This window comes from Thalia democratica, unplaced genomic scaffold, assembly GCF_965202585.1.
Source record: "Thalia democratica unplaced genomic scaffold, ktThaDemo2.hap1.1 HAP1_SCAFFOLD_902, whole genome shotgun sequence".
NCBI classification, from domain to species: Eukaryota; Metazoa; Chordata; class Thaliacea; order Salpida; family Salpidae; genus Thalia; species Thalia democratica.
In genome coordinates this window covers 678-16772 of record NW_028139849.1, presented here as the reverse complement: position 1 = coordinate 16772, position 16095 = coordinate 678, and the positions used below count along the sequence as shown (strand labels likewise).

The window sequence follows — 16095 nt, the reverse complement described above, 5'->3', positions numbered from 1 at the left end:
TACTTACGAGGTCTATGACCAAAATTTAGTTTACTGATTTAAGTTTTAGAAGAACAAATTATATTAATTTCTCCTCTTGAAGTAGAGATCTTTAAAAAATCAAAACATATAATAAATTTAAGTACGTTAGAACACCACTTAATTGGGCTTTATAACATGCTACTTCTATATGATTAGTTCTATTTGATAAGAAATCACAGATAGTTTTTGTTAAGTTGAAAATATGAATATAAAGTATCAGTAAGAATTCATTACTTTAATCAAAATAGAATTAAAAAACAAAATAACTGGAACTTTTTCTTAAATATATCTAAATCACTATAGATTAAAAAAATATCTCGTCTAACATATTCAATAAATATTAATTAGGATTCAACTTAATTTATAAATCTAGATTATCTGAATTTCATTCAACTAGCTCTTTTTACTTCGTTTCAAAAATAATTATTAAATGTATTTAAACAAAATGTTTAGTAAATGTACAACTTTAGAACTTTACTTTACTAGTAAACAAAAATAGCTTCAATATCCTTTAAATTAACATTTTTTAGTATTTGTGACAATAATGTTTTTTTACGGCTTTAAATGTTAAATATGTTAAAACTTACTCAAACTTGACATTTTCACTTAAAATGTGTTCTGTTTTTTTCAGCTTTATTATGTTGTGTTGTAAAGTATTACTCAAATCGTAACTATAACTGAAGTAGAAGTTACTACTTAAGTCTACTGATTGGAACAACTTTAAATACCTGCAAAAAATATTGTCTAGTTTAAGGGCATATGAGGTTTAACTTGTTTTTACAAGTTAATCATATTTTGACTGGAGTTAATCAAAGCCTTTAAAGACACTAACAAAATTCAAATCAATTTTTGAGATACAAGGGATTTCAGTCAGGGAGTTCAACAAGTTTCTTTTGAAACATAATAATGTAGAACGCTAAAAAAGAATACTTCAATGGAAATATTTTTTAAACTTTTTCATTTAGTCTGTTATTTATATTAAACAATTACCCAAAATAAAGAATAAAGTCTTAGTTTATTCACTTTTTCTTTAACAAAAACTTTCAGTTTGTCAATCCTTTTAAACTCGTTAAGAAATGTTTTCTAATAATTTGAGGTCTCTAACTTAAAACATAAATAAATAGAAAAAAAAAACTTTTAATAAAATTAACAGTCAAAAACTTGCAATCATGCAGTATTGAAAAATTTTTATAAAAATGATAATGCCACAATAGTAAATTATATTTTTGAATTCGCTAAAACCTGGCTTAAGCATTAAATTTATATATAGGAGCCAATGTTAATTTTTTTAAACAAAGGTCGTTATCCCCTATGCCCTCAATTATATCTTCATAGTATTAGTAGTAACCAAGTTTAAAATACTAATTTAAAATTTTTTTCAACAAATAAGGAGGTAAAACTTAAAAAATATTAGTTAACATACATACTTAAAAACTTAGCTTAAGTATAATTCTAATTGACAAACAAAATTTTCTATAAAAAAATTTACCATCAGTTTGAAAATATCAATATTACTCCTACATAAATATATTGTTTTTTTGTGTAAGCTTAAAAAATAGATACAAGTCTACGTATATCAGCAATAAACTAAGTAAATATTTTTGTTTAAGAACATAAAAGTTTTAATCTTTTTTATTTAAGTAGTACTTACAAATGAAAATATCTTTGATTACTATTTAGAAGGAAAAAACAATATATATTTTTAGAAATTAATAACAAGATAAGTCACATAAAAAAAAAAAACAACTGCAACAGCTACAATAAATTTGTTGACAAAAACGAAAACTTATATGAAATCAGAAAAGGTTAACCAATTTTTTATCAGAAAAACTCATACATTGTATTATGTATATTAAAATTCTGTTTTCATAAACTAAGTATTCAAAAATATATATTTAAGCATTTGTTAACAAAAGATCCTAGCGAAACAAGTTCACTGGAATATATAACATTAACAAATTATACAGTATCCTTTCTTTATTACACTAACACATGTTTCTGTGTGTTAACGGATAATTTTAGTGTAATAAATAATGAACTTCACACGACTAACAACAACAGCATCCGAGACACCTACGACCGGTTTCGTCTATTATTAGGACTTACCAAGAGGGCTTAAGTACAAAGTACTTAAGCGACCGTTTGTGAGTAAAGTTGAAAAAATTAATACAGCTAAAACATTCACAGTCCAGCGTCTCAGACATTGTCAGCTTATTGTGAGATTATAGTTTGTGCTTGTTTGATCAGTTTTAACCAATATCTATTTCAGCCATCATCAACTAAGTAGAGATGTAATAAAGTACTAATATAGTTGTAATAAAAGTAAAGTACTAAAATATATTAATATTTTATAATATATATAGTAATAGCTATAAATGTAAAGTACAGTGCTTATTCACTTATCCGGACAAGTTGGGCAAGATTTTTCTGTGAACATGTGCGGATAATCAAAATTCGGGATAAGTACAAAAAATCAATATTTTCATATAATAATATGATTTTGAACAATGTTTGCTAAAAATGACCTAGAATGTTCACCGTAAATGAAAAGGTGTTATTCAGAGGCATTTTCTAAGAGTACTTGATCAGTTATTAGATTAACTTTCTCACGTTCCTCACAAAGCCAGATATGAAGGGCGCTGTCCAACTTTTCCAACCAGCCTCCTCTACTTTTTTGTTTGTTTTTGTAGCTTTAATTAATCCTAGTTCCTCTTTTTCTGCTTTAAACTTTTCTAAATTTCGTATAAAGTTGACCTGCCTATGCTGAACTGCTTGATTATAAAAGACTTTAGCTTGTTTTTTACCATTTTACAAACTTCTAGTTTGTTTTTAATGGTTAGTGCAACTCGTTTTCCTTTTTTTAGAAATCTTGTTCATCTCTAAAACCTGGTGTGTTAAGTGTGTCAAACTTATATAACTATAAAAAATATATAGTCATGCATCTCATTTTAAACAAAAAATGTTTGAATTAACAAAATTTGTAATGTTGTTTGAATTAAAAATCAAACATAAAATAACTGTTATACACTCATTTTCTAAAAAATCAGAATTTAATAACCTATAAAAAAACTTTGAAAGTTTAAATTAAGACAAAAATTATGTTTTAAATTACATTGCTTTAAAAAATTTTAAACTGACTTACTTTACATGCAAAGGTTTTTAAAAACTAAACTAGTTATGAACAAAGATGGAATGTAGTTTTTAGTAGTATTATTACATGATAATAATGAACAAAATTGTAGAATTTACAAAATCACTAAAAGTTTTTTTTACAGCATAAAAGCTTAAATATTTGTATCATACAAAAATGTTAATGTTTAATATTGAATTTTTTTTAATTTTCTTCTGACCGAAACTGTCTGAATAAGTGAATAAGCACTGTACTAAAGTAGTAGTGAAGTAGTGTATAAAGAAAGGATACTGTATAACTTGTTTTCATAAACTATAAATCTTTAGTTATTGTAAAATTATTTATCATATATCTACATCAGATTCAAGTGGAAAAGTTTATTTTGTTTGCTTCAGCTGTTTCAAAGGACAATACTGTCGTTCTCTTCAGGCGTCAACAAAATATTGGTAAGCACTTTCTAGGCAAATAGTATTGAGTAATGTTGTTGAAGGGGGCCATAGCTTTTTTTTATTTCTTCAAAGGGGCCATTTGTAAAAAGTTTGGGAAACCCTGGTATAGTGTGCCAAAATAACAGAACATCTAGTTTATATTCATGCGGTTGGTTTTAACAACAAAAAAATAGCTTGTTTTCACAACATTACCTGCTTTCATCTGGGTTATTTGTTGCTACATTGGGTATATAAACCATACTTGTTTCTTCAATTTTGTACAAACTATGCCCACTTATTTGTCCAGTATGCTGTCTTTTTGTTAATAATATTAGGTAATAGCCTTCCAAAAATTTCACAAAACCTGTATTATAAATACATTAACTGATAGAAATTTATAAAGTACACTTCATTGTGTACTGTATGTATTATCATTTTGACATAAAAACATACACAAAGCCTAACCAACAATTCCAAATGCTTTAATTACATTTGATGTATCAACTGGTTTAACTTTGGTTGAGTTGTTATGTTTCATTACAAGAGTGGCAACTTTTTCAATTATTTCAGTTTCATCATAATCAGTCTAATAAAAGATATTTAACTTTAAAATGTTTCTAAGCCATACTAAGGGCATAGGGGGGTCCACCTTGATTTTTACAAGTTGATCTTATTTTGTAGAGTTGTATTTGAGCTATCAGACATTAAAACGGCTTGAAAAAACTCAAAGTATTTTTCGAGATATGAGCAATAAAAGTCGGTGACCTCAATAGGTTCCTAATGGAAGGCGCAAACTAAAAATGCAAAACAAGACCATTTCACTAAAAAATCTATCTCCTCCTTCATTTCTAAAGCAATCTTCTTCAAATTGTTACAGAGAGTGTATAATAAAATTTAAAAAGATTGAAACCAGGATTTTTTTTAATTTTTAAAAAATAAAATTTTAATTAAAAAAAACCACATTTTTTTTGTTTTTTTAATCTTTTTTTTTTTTCAATATTTAAAAAATTCCAACGTTTGAAGTCTTTTAAACTATAAAAGGAATGTTTCCTGAAAGTTTGAGGTCTATACTTCAAAAAATGAAGGAGAATATAGGTTTTTAGTGATTTTTTTAATTTCCAAGAAAATTGACCTTGAAAAATTTGCAGTCCATACATTTGTATTAGAAACTTTTTATAGAAGTTACAATATCTCAAAAGTTAAATAAGATTTGTTAATTCTATAAAAGCTGGCTTGTAGTTTGTACATTAAGCTTTCATGTAAGATCCGATGTTATTTTTAGTAAAAAAAAAATGTCGGAACCCTTCCCCTATGCCCTTAACAACTTGTAAGGATAAAATATACAAAATTAAATTTATCAAAAAATATTATAATATAAACTTTTACACAAAAGACCTTTTCTTAAAATTACTACTAAAATTTCAAACATTAAAATATTAAATGACAAACTATTTAAATACTTACTAAAGGTCAAATCAAGATTAGTTAATGAAAGGTAAAAAAATGGGTAAATTAAATAAAACAAAGTTTAGTTATAATCATTGGCACTAATTGTACTTGATATAAAATTAAAAATATGTATAATGTACATTTTATTTATACTCTCATAACTTGCAAATACCTTTAGAAAAATCAATTTTTATTGTTTAAGTAAGTTGACTGCAATACTTTTACTATAAATAAATAATTTTAATGTATATATATTAAAGATTTTATTAAAAGTTCTGGTCAATAGTGGTCTTGACAAATTGAATTGAAGCTAAATATTTATTTGATTATATAAAAAACAAAAGTTTAAACGACTGTTTTGTATATGAGATATAAACCCCCATATTCTCCTCAGTAAGCTAAAGTTTATTACAATGTTAAACAGAAATTTAGAACTTGAAAATTTTTATAATAATTATGGCGTAGTAATAATAGATAGAGTTTATTGTACAGTACGCTGAACTTGTTAATTCATGCGTTTTGGAAAAGGTTATATTAGAAAAATGTTTTAAACTTTTAGAAAAATCTTCTAAACTTTTTGTGTTTGCGGCATTTTACTTTCAAAGTAAAACAAAGTAAAATTAAGCAGCAAACACGAATAATTTAAAAGATTTTTCAAATAGTTGAAACATTTTAATAATATAACCTTTTCCAAACTTTCCAAAATGTAAAAATTGATATGTTAAGCGTACTTTTCCAAACTCAGCTTACTGTACTCTATCTATTATTACTACCTCATAATTATTATAAAAAAAATTATATTCTAAATTTCTTTTTAACATCGTAATAAACTTTAGCTTACTGAGGAGTATATGGAGTTTTATATCTCGCATACAAAACGGTCGTCTAAACTATTGTTTTTTATATAATCAAATAAATAAATGAATATATATATATATATAAATATAAAATAAGGTTATTATTTAAACTTGAACACCTTCTACTGAGCCCACTTGAAGGGCTTTTAAATAATTTATTAGAAAAATAAGATTTTAAAAATACTGGTACAAATGTTTCATAAGACTAGACGCCTTAATCATCAGCCAGCTAAATTTAAAATAAAAAGCACTTTGCTTTTATAACTTCAGGGTTGCCACACACTCAGGGAGCTCAGGGAATTTTCAAACTGTAGAAAATCTTAGGGAAACTCAGGGAATTTCAGCATTTTTTTAAAACTCAGGGAAACTCAGGGCAGTTTGATTTTTTCTCTAAATTTCAGAGAAGTTTTAAGATTTTAGATCTAGAATCTAGATCTAGAATGAGGTTTAGTTGACCCAGTTTCAATATTTTGTTCAAAAGTAGTAATTTTTCTTTATTTTAAGTGGTTATTTAGAAATTTTTTAGCCTTGCAGCTAGTTCTTCAATATTCTTAGTATTAACAATGTAGTTTTTTTAAGTTTTAAATTTATATTTATCTTTACTTTAGTTAATTAAAAATAAACAGTTTAGAGAAATGAAAGTTGTGGTTAACTATGTATTGAAAAGTTTTAATAACCTTTTTATTTTTAGTTACTTATGTAGTTTAAAAAACTATGTTGTACTATTAGTTCTAATTTTTAAAATAATAAGTTATTTGTTATTTGTTTACAACTACTTGTTTACAGTAAAAAAAATTAAAATGAGTATAGATTAGTGTTGTATTACTTTTGTTAAAATAGAGGTTAAATTTTTGTTTATAAACAATAATTTCAAAAGTAGTAGCTGTAATGGTAATTAATGTTTTAGTGTGAATGTTTTAATGTATTTTACAGTTTTTTTTTACAGATTTAATTTAAAAGCTTTTTTTAATATTATGAGTAAAATACAGTTTTAAACAATTTTTAAAAAAGTTGGCTTAACCATGAAGATTTCAAGGATTGGTTAATTGAGGATGTAGACAAAGAAAATTTAAATGTAAGTGGTGTGGTGATGATACACCAATGGCTTTATCAAACATGGGTATAAGAGCATTGAAATCGCACAGTATGTCAAAAAAACATCTTAAATTGAAAGCCTCTAAGAGTAACAATAATGCAATTACTTCATATTTTGGTGGGGCTAATAGTTTAACTAGTATATCAGCTGCAACTTCTTCGACAGCTGCTGAAATTTATTGGGCTCTCAAGTGTACCAAAGAAAACTGGTCAGGAAACTCTTGCGAAAATAATAACACTTTATTCACTACCATGTTTCCTGATAGTGAAATTGCAAAAAATTTTTTCATGAGTAGAACCAAATATTCATATATAACAAACTTTGGTATAGCCACTTCTTTTAAAGATGTCTTAAAAAAACAGTTTTGTGCTTGTATTTTTATTCCATATCGTTTGATGAGTGTTTCAATAAAGACTTGCAAAAAATTGTACGATGCATGAAGAAAAAAAAAGTACACTGTCAATACTTAACTTCAGTATTTTTAGGGCACTGTACTGCGGATAAATTAAAAAAAGCCCCAATGACCAAAATTCAAGAGTTAAATCCAAAAATCCAAATTAAACTTTACTCTTATGTAGAAAGTTAACTAACAAGTTTACACAAAGTTGTGCACAAATTTTGTTTTTAAATTTTAATTGGTTTAACCTTTTAAGATTGAATTTTGAAAACATTTTTTTTCATAAATTTAGTAAGCATTTAATTTAGAAGCATACACATACAACCTTTCTTTTATTATTAAATAAGAAAAATTAGCATGAGGTATCAGTAATTTGTGTTAGAAGAAAAAAAAAATTAAGGATTTGAAATATACTCAGGGAAACTCAGGGAAATTTAAGGTTACTCAGGGAAATTTCTGGTCACTCAGGGAAGATTTTTTGACTTAAAGAGTGGCAACCCTGTAACTTGTATAACTTTTGCATCAATGTTTAGCAAGATGCTTTTTATTTTGAATCTAGCTGGCTGATGATTAAGGCATCTAGTCTTATGAAACACGTGTACCAGTATTTTTAAAATCTTATTTTTCTAATAAATTATATATATATATATATATATACAGGGTAGCCACTCGTTTTTTTTTTTTAATTTTTCCAGGTTTTTCAAATTTCTTCCAGGTTTTTAAAAGTACACATTATTGGGTCTATTTTTAGTTTAAAGTAAAGTTTAAGGTAAGAAACTATGTTAAAAAGTATAAGAAGACTGAAAAGATACTGTACAGCTACTTAGAATGTGTTTTTTAAGTAAAAAAATTTTTTGTGATGACAATTTTTTTTTATCTATATGATAAACTTTTTGAGTCAAACCGAAATTTTAGTACAGAACATGTTAAAATTTTTAAAAACTCCAGGTTTTTTATTCAAAATTCCAGGTTTTTCTCAAAATTTCTTAAATTCCAGGTTTTTCCAGGTTATTTTTACCTAAATTATCAAATTCCAGGTTTTCCCAGGATTCCAGGTAAAAAGGCAACACTGTATATATAAAATAAGATTATTATTCAAACTTGAACACCTTCTACTGAGCCCACTTGAAGGGCTTTTAAATTATTTATTGAAATGTACGATTTTAAAAATACTGGTACATATGTTTCATAAGACTAAGAAATCATCAGCCAGTTTGATTTAAAAAAAAAAGCACTTTACTAAACATAGATGCAAAAGTTATACAAAAAAAAAACAAAAAAGAGTATGACGTAATATTGTGCATTACAAAAAATCAGTATAAAAATCAATATACCATCTAACTAATCAAACAACTAAAATTAACAAAAACAACAGTTAAGTGACTATAAAATGCTTTAAAATTTGTTGTATTTTAAGAGGATCTTTTTCATATGTCGACATAACGATATGAATTCACTCCTCTTATTTAAACAACCTTCGTTTTTTAACGCATACATAACGGTTGTTGATTCTTTTAAGCACAGCCTACAAACAGGGTTGTTACCATCTGCTATTGGCTGTGCTCTTTTTATCACCTCCCAAGTTAATTTAAAATCAATGTTTTTACTCTTTAGGCCGCAAATTGAAAGCTCAGTTTCATTTTCGTATACACCACCTTTAAAATATTTTTTTATAGTTAGCATACCGAAATCTGAACTGAGTGGAGCATAAGCCGATGTAGAACTTCTTTTCAAGGTCAGAGTTCACTGTTAACTGTCTGACCGGCAATTTCCCCTCTTCAAATTACATTTACAGCCACCAGCGTAATTACACTGATTTTTGAAAAAATTACTTTTGTTTAAAATCCTTTGATTGTGTGACTTAATTAATCTTTCCAAATTCACCATACATGAATAAATTCGCATATTATGTTTGTTAAAGATCTTTGAAAATGGGTTATTTTTGTTGAAATGATTTTACTAGATTTATAAATTCTCTGCTGATGTTTGGTCATACCTGAATCTGGACTGAGTCACGCACAAGCCGACGTAGAACCTTGTCTCAACGCCGAATGGCAATTGCCCGCTTTCAATTATATTTACAGCTACCAGTGCAACCACATGACATTGACTCCAAATTTCTGAGTTTTGATTTAAAATTACTTGATTGTGTGCCTTAATGATATTCTCTAAATTTTCCTTACACAAATAACTTATTTGCATATTATGTTTGTTGAAAATTTTTGTTAATGGATTTTGTTTATTGAAGTGTTTTTTGACTAGATTTATAAATTTTCTTCCAATATTAGTTTTAAGTGAATTGCTAAAAGGAGTGTTGTACCAGATAACATTTTATTTTATTTTATGTTTTTGATTAGTTTTAGGTTGTTGCTCAGGTTTTTTCAAATTTAAGTTTATTATTGTAGCCACACTTTTCATTATTGTTTCGTATATATCTTTTATCTTTAAAAAAATTTCTTCTTTACTAGTTTGTTTGTTCAAGCGTTGATTAATAATGTTTGTAATTTGTTTTATGATATTTTTAGGATGGCTTGATTGCTTGTTAACATACATAATATTTGTGTTTTGCTCCTTATAAGGCATAAAAGATTTATCATTCAAGTTGAGCTTTACACCTAGGAAGTCAGTTATCACTAGTGGCGATTCCACAGTGACTTTTAACCCCATAAATTTGAAAAAGGCATGAGTTTGTTTTTTAGCTTCTCAACTTTAAAGCCAGAAGAATTAGGTAATACAGCTAGACCATTGTCTCTGTACAACCCAAAAATATTTAAACCAAAGATATCTTCTAACCAGCCTAACAAGAAAAGTCCTACAAGTTTGCATAGCTCCACGCACATATAAGATCCCTGCGAAGTTTTAAAAAGAGCACATCCTATAGTTGACGGTAAAATCCCAATATGTAGACTGTGTCTCAAAGAAGTAACAGCCGTTGTATATGCATTAAAAGATAAGATATGCTTAAACAAAAGAAGCAAGAATGTATTGTCTTGTAGACATATAAAAAATTGCTTTTGAAGTTTAATAAGTTTAAGTTTCACCTTATAATAATTCAAATTTTTATTTAACTTTTTATCTCATTCAATTTTCTGTTCAAATATGTAGTCACTCACTGAAGTTTTATGAATTTTTGCCAGTTTATTGTCGATTGGTAAGTTAATTTTTGCACAAGCCGTTTTGTTTGATTTTTGACAGTTTCAAAATTATGTCATAATCTATTTATGAATTTATTCTTTCAAGAATTTATTTTACAAACTAAGTTTCGGTCAAAGACCTTGTCATTGCTTAAATAAATTTTATTCACATAAAATTAGAAATTCTATTTGAATAAGATTTATTTAAGCACTGACGAGGTCTTTGACCAAAACTTAGTTTGTAAAATAAATTCTTGAAAGAATAAATTAATTATTTCTCCTCCAGTAGTTGAGATCTCTCTATTTGTTTTCTTAAACCAAATCATATACTATAATTTATTTATGCTTAAATTTTAAACTTTCATTTGCGTGTTTTGTTCTGTGCTTTATTTTGAACTTGTTTTGCAGCTGAGGAGTGCATAGGCATGAAACTTGAGTTCTTCAAGTTTTTTGCATCTTGAAATATTTTTTTTTTATAAAATAGCTCTCAAGGTGGGCTCAGTATTGAAAAATTTAATTTACTAAGTTAATCAACTTATTTCTATATATATATTTATTGGAAAAGTACGACTTAAAATATACTGGTACTATGTTTCATAAAGCCTTAATGTTTTATAAAGCTTTAATAATTAGCCAGTTGCATTTAAGATAAAAAGGACTTTACTAAACACAGATGCAAAAGTTATGCAAAAAAACAAAAAAACAGTATGACGTAATGTTGTGCATTACAATAATTCAGTACAAAAATCGATCTTCCATTTAACCAATCAAGCAACTAAAATTCACAAAAACAACAGTTAAATGACTATAAAATTTTATATACTTATGAGTATGTACAATCTTTAATAATTAAACTTTATTAATACAAGGATCAATTATTATTTCAAAAACATTTTAATTTTCAGATAAAACTTATCACTACTAAAATAATTATTTGTTCCTATTTAATAATTCTAGGTATAAAAACTAAACTATACTATTTATACTAATACCTTGTTAAAATTAATCGTTTTATGTAACATTTTTAATCTATTATGACTACATAAAATGTTTTAAGAGCTTTGATGATGTATATAACAAACTACAAATTTTAAAGATTTCTATATTAAATAAGATAGACAAAAACTGACATACAAAAAAGAATGATTATTTTTGAAAAGAAAAAAACTTACATCGTCTTCAAATAAATGTAAATCATTTTGTATAGTTCTGTCAATTTGTATCACTTTAAACCGATTTTCTGCGGTGTTTGACCCAACTAGTATAAGTCTCTGAAGAATAAAATAAACTTTGAACATTTTTTTCATAAAATGACCTTTCTTAAAATAATTTTAATATGATATACCACAAATTATTTTATAGTATACAAAAAAATACTAGGTATACTATTTCATAAAAAATATTTATTTCTGCAACAACAAAATGCATAGAAGCACTGTGATGATTGTCAATCAAAAAACAATACTAAATAATATGTACAGAACCAACAAAAAGTAGCAAAGACAGCTTTGTCTACGTTTGCTGTGTCAGGTAGTATTTAATTTTAGGAAGGACTATCCTAGATAAAGGCAATTTAAAAATACCTTAAAGAGCAGATGTACTAGATGCAATCTATAAATTATGAATATTGTTAAAGAGGGTAGAAAAAAAACTTAAATACTAGAAAAAAAAACAACTAACATCTATATGTCTAGTAGACATTGTCCACACTTTAATTTTTTTTATTTCTATTACTCTATATTTATATTTTTTTTGTGCTTTTAAGTTTTTTTGTTGGTTTCATTGTTTATTTCTTATTAGTTTTTAACAAGTATTATTAAGTTTTACTTATCAATATAATACTTTTATTTTAAATGTCGTTGTATTGTTTTGGATATTGCATATAATCAAAAATTAATAACTGACTTAGCAAAACTATTAGTTAATTTTGATATTTAATATTGTATTGCAATTTTATTTTCACTGGTAAGTTCTGAAGAATCTTTACAGGTAAAACATTGTAAACTTCATGACACTAAAGTTGACTTAAAAATTAACTACTATGTATAAATAAGTTTACAAAAACTGAACAAAAAAAAACTTGAAACAAAATAGATGTACAAGCTTTTTTTTATCTTACTTAGTTTCTTTTAGAGGAATTTTAATTAAATAATGTCTAACTCTAACTTTTTTTATAATTGCTCAAGTAAGAAACATTTAGAGTAACAGCTTAAATGAATGACATTATAAGCAATTACATGAGGTAACACTTTAAGATAAGTTAGTGTTATTTAAAATAGGAGTGCTAGAGCTAAAAACTAGTTTAACTTCAAGAACAAGATTGTTTAAATGTTAATAACTATTTTTTTAAATAATAATTTATAAACCAAGTACAAATTATTTTTATATTATTTGTAATTTTGGTCATAATAATGCATTTTTTTATAGTTTGAATATACAATTTACAGCAGGGTTTGTTAAACTAGCTTTCATAATCGCCCCTTCGACACAAATTAAAAAATTAATCGCCCCCTTTTACTAAATATCAACTAATAAATTACTCATTTACTTTTTCGATTCTATAACAATTATTACCACCTGATGGCCAAAATTTCTACTTAAAGGGCAATATTGTCTACTTTAGATTCTACTTTACAGATTGTTCATTTGTTTCTAAATAAATTTAATGAATGGAAACAATCAATTGTTCAAAAATTCACTATCTAGGGTAATATTGTTTTCTTTAAGTAGGCTACTTATGATAAAAAATATGTAGATGTATCAAATCTTGATAAAACTACTAATTAAACTTAAAAACTAAAATTTCAAAGCCTCTCATAATATAACTACAACTTTTTTTAAATACTTAAAATAAAAAAAGTTGTTCAATAGTATTATCTTTTAGGATAGAAATATAATTTTAAAAACTTGATCAAAGTAAAATTCTTACAAATTGCTTCACATCAACTAGAATTTGTTTTTAAAGACAATTTTTTTAATTTAGTTAGATCTATTAAATGTGCTCAAATCTTAACTGTTTGGCTAATGAATTTTAAAGTATTCAAATTTCAAAATTTTTAAAAATTAAGAAATGACTTTAAATTAAATCAAATTGCATGTCAACTGTTCTCCAAGACCATGATGAAACTATCAGAAAGTTTGCTCTAGTATTTAAGAAAATCAGGAACTTGCCATTTCCCCACAGTAAACGATTGCAACTTTGTTAGGTTGAAAAAGTAATAAAGGATGTGATGCTTGCTAGTGTTGGAGACATTATCATTAGAACAGGGTTGCCACTTGTTTTTTCAAGATTTTTTCCAGGTTTTCCAAATTTCTTCCAGGTTTTTTAAAAATACACATTTTTGGGTCTATTTTTAGTTTTAAGTCAAGTTAAGGTAAGAAATTGTGTTAAGTAGTATAAAAACATTAAAATGATACTTAAAATATGTTTTTAATGAAACAAATTTTTGATGATGACAAACTTTTATTATTTATATGATAATTTTTTTTAGTCAAATCAAAATTTTACTACTGAACATGTGAAAATTGTAAAAATTTCAGGTTTTTTTTCAAAATTTCTCAGATTCCAGGTATTTCCAGGTTTTTTTGCCTAAAATTTCAAATTCCAGGTTTTTCCAGGCTTCCAGGTAAAGTGGCAACCCTGTTAGAAGAATAGTCCTTAATACGAACAGAAACATTCAGATAATGTCCATTTAACTAATGATTTTTACAAAGTTGCCAATGAATATCTGTCAACTTACTTTAAGTATGACAATGACATTGCATTGTATCTAAGTGATTATTGAACCTACATTCTACAAGGACATAGTAGTACCAATTTACAAAACACATAAAAAACAATTCAAGCCAGATGTCAAGTCTGCAAATTAAATTCACCTTCTCAGCCTCCCATACCAAAAGAAGTAATAAATCTTCCTACTGACCTATTTGAAAAAAAAATGCTGATTTTTTTTTTCAGTTTGTCAGTAAAAACATTTTGATTGTATTCGAGTTTTCAGGCTGTTTGGGAATAGACTCAACTGCAAATGAAACCTTTCACAATAACCAAACGCCTCTGAGATTTTCCCTTTAGGTTTGGAATACCTAACTTTATATCTAGTAATGGTAGACATGAATTAACATCTAGTGCAATCTCAGAGCTTTAAAGAATCAGGATTTTATGCGTAGTTTAATTGCTGCATATTACCGTAGATCAATTGGTTAAATAGAATTAGCTTTCAAACGAGCAAAGTATCTACCAAGGTTCATAGAACCAGCTTAAAAATATTGGAGAAGTAATGAAAAACAGTAGAGGACAAAGCTTGGTGAAAATTAAATGCTAGAGTCTCTCTAACAAACTTTTTAACTTTCATCAATAAAATGTTTTTTTATCCAACTGCAACCCCACATGTTGAAGATATGTTTTAAGATATACTGATGTAATTATGAGTTTTATTTTAAGATTTATTAAAAAAACGTTAAATGCTATTTTTACTAAACTAACTGAGTAAGTTTGATAAACTGAAATATTCTGAATCCACTTAATCATAAAGCTTCTTTGACCGTTGTTATAAGACATTTAAACCTTTTGAAAAACCTGTTTTCTTACATAAAAGTAGTTTCAGTTTAGAATATTTATAAATAAAAAAATATATATTGCAATTTTAAACCATAGATTATTTAAAAAATAATAATCTAAGTCATAAAAAACTCTTATCTAAAACAAAAGAGATACTTGTTTATATTCATATTATAAATATTTCTTTGTAAAAAAATAGCTCTTATGGATATAACAGTTTATTTAACAAAATTTGTCAAAATTAATAATTGTAAGAAAAACAAAAAAAAAACCACTGTCTCAGTCTTATTTGAATCCTATTTGAATAAGAATAGATAATATATATCTAATAAATGAAATATCTTTTCAATGTTAGTGTTTTGTAAAAGACTTAGATAGTGGTTTTTTTAATGGTTCCTAACCATTTTATATCTTTATTTAGTTAATTTTTTCAAAACTGTCCTGTTTTTAAAGTCAAAAGAGGCAGACTACCTTCATCATATCACTTAATTTCCAAACTTAAGTTTTAGGTGGAGTTTTTTAAAGTGCGGGCAGGAATAAAAGAGTTCGTACCATTTATTTAAGTTATCTCTTCTGACAGCTTTGATAGAATAACTAAGAAGAAATAACTTAGATTAGATTAATTAGAAGAGATAACTTAAATAAACTGTACTAACTCTTTTATTCCTGCCCACACTTCAAAAAACTCAACTTCAAAACTTAAGTCTGAAGTTGTTCATAATATAGGTTTTATGCATGCTCTTAAAAAGTTTTTATGTAGCTACTATTTTCTTTTTAAAAAGTTTTTATAAAAACAATTCAACCAAAATTTCAAATTTTCAAAGTTATTAAAGTATAAAATTCTTTTAATTTTCAATAATAACGTCACAATTAAAATTAGCTGCATTAAAATGTATCTCAGCTTAAAGCTCATTTACTTCTATTGACTACATTTTTATTTAAGCAATGTTTATTTGAAAACTCACTAGAAGAAAAAAAAAGCCTACATATAGGTTCTTATTATCCTTTTTATTATCATATTGATT

General features: G+C 26.0%; 1 protein-coding gene across 1 annotated transcript in view; it reads right to left on the bottom strand.

Moving 5' to 3' along the window:
* The window catches only part of LOC145847374 (polyphosphoinositide phosphatase-like), a 33514-nt gene extending 18416 nt beyond the window's left edge, over positions 1-15098 (bottom strand). The window contains exons 1-5 of the mRNA XM_082953585.1: positions 14996-15098; positions 11685-11783; positions 4045-4165; positions 3793-3943; positions 609-749 (exon numbers count right to left, since the gene is read on the bottom strand). Coding sequence (XP_082809711.1) covers positions 609-749; positions 3793-3943; positions 4045-4165; positions 11685-11783; positions 14996-15070 — 587 coding nt within the window. The 5' untranslated portion in view covers positions 15071-15098. The remainder of the gene's footprint in view (positions 1-608; positions 750-3792; positions 3944-4044; positions 4166-11684; positions 11784-14995) is intronic.
* Positions 15099-16095: the final 997 nt, after the last annotated feature.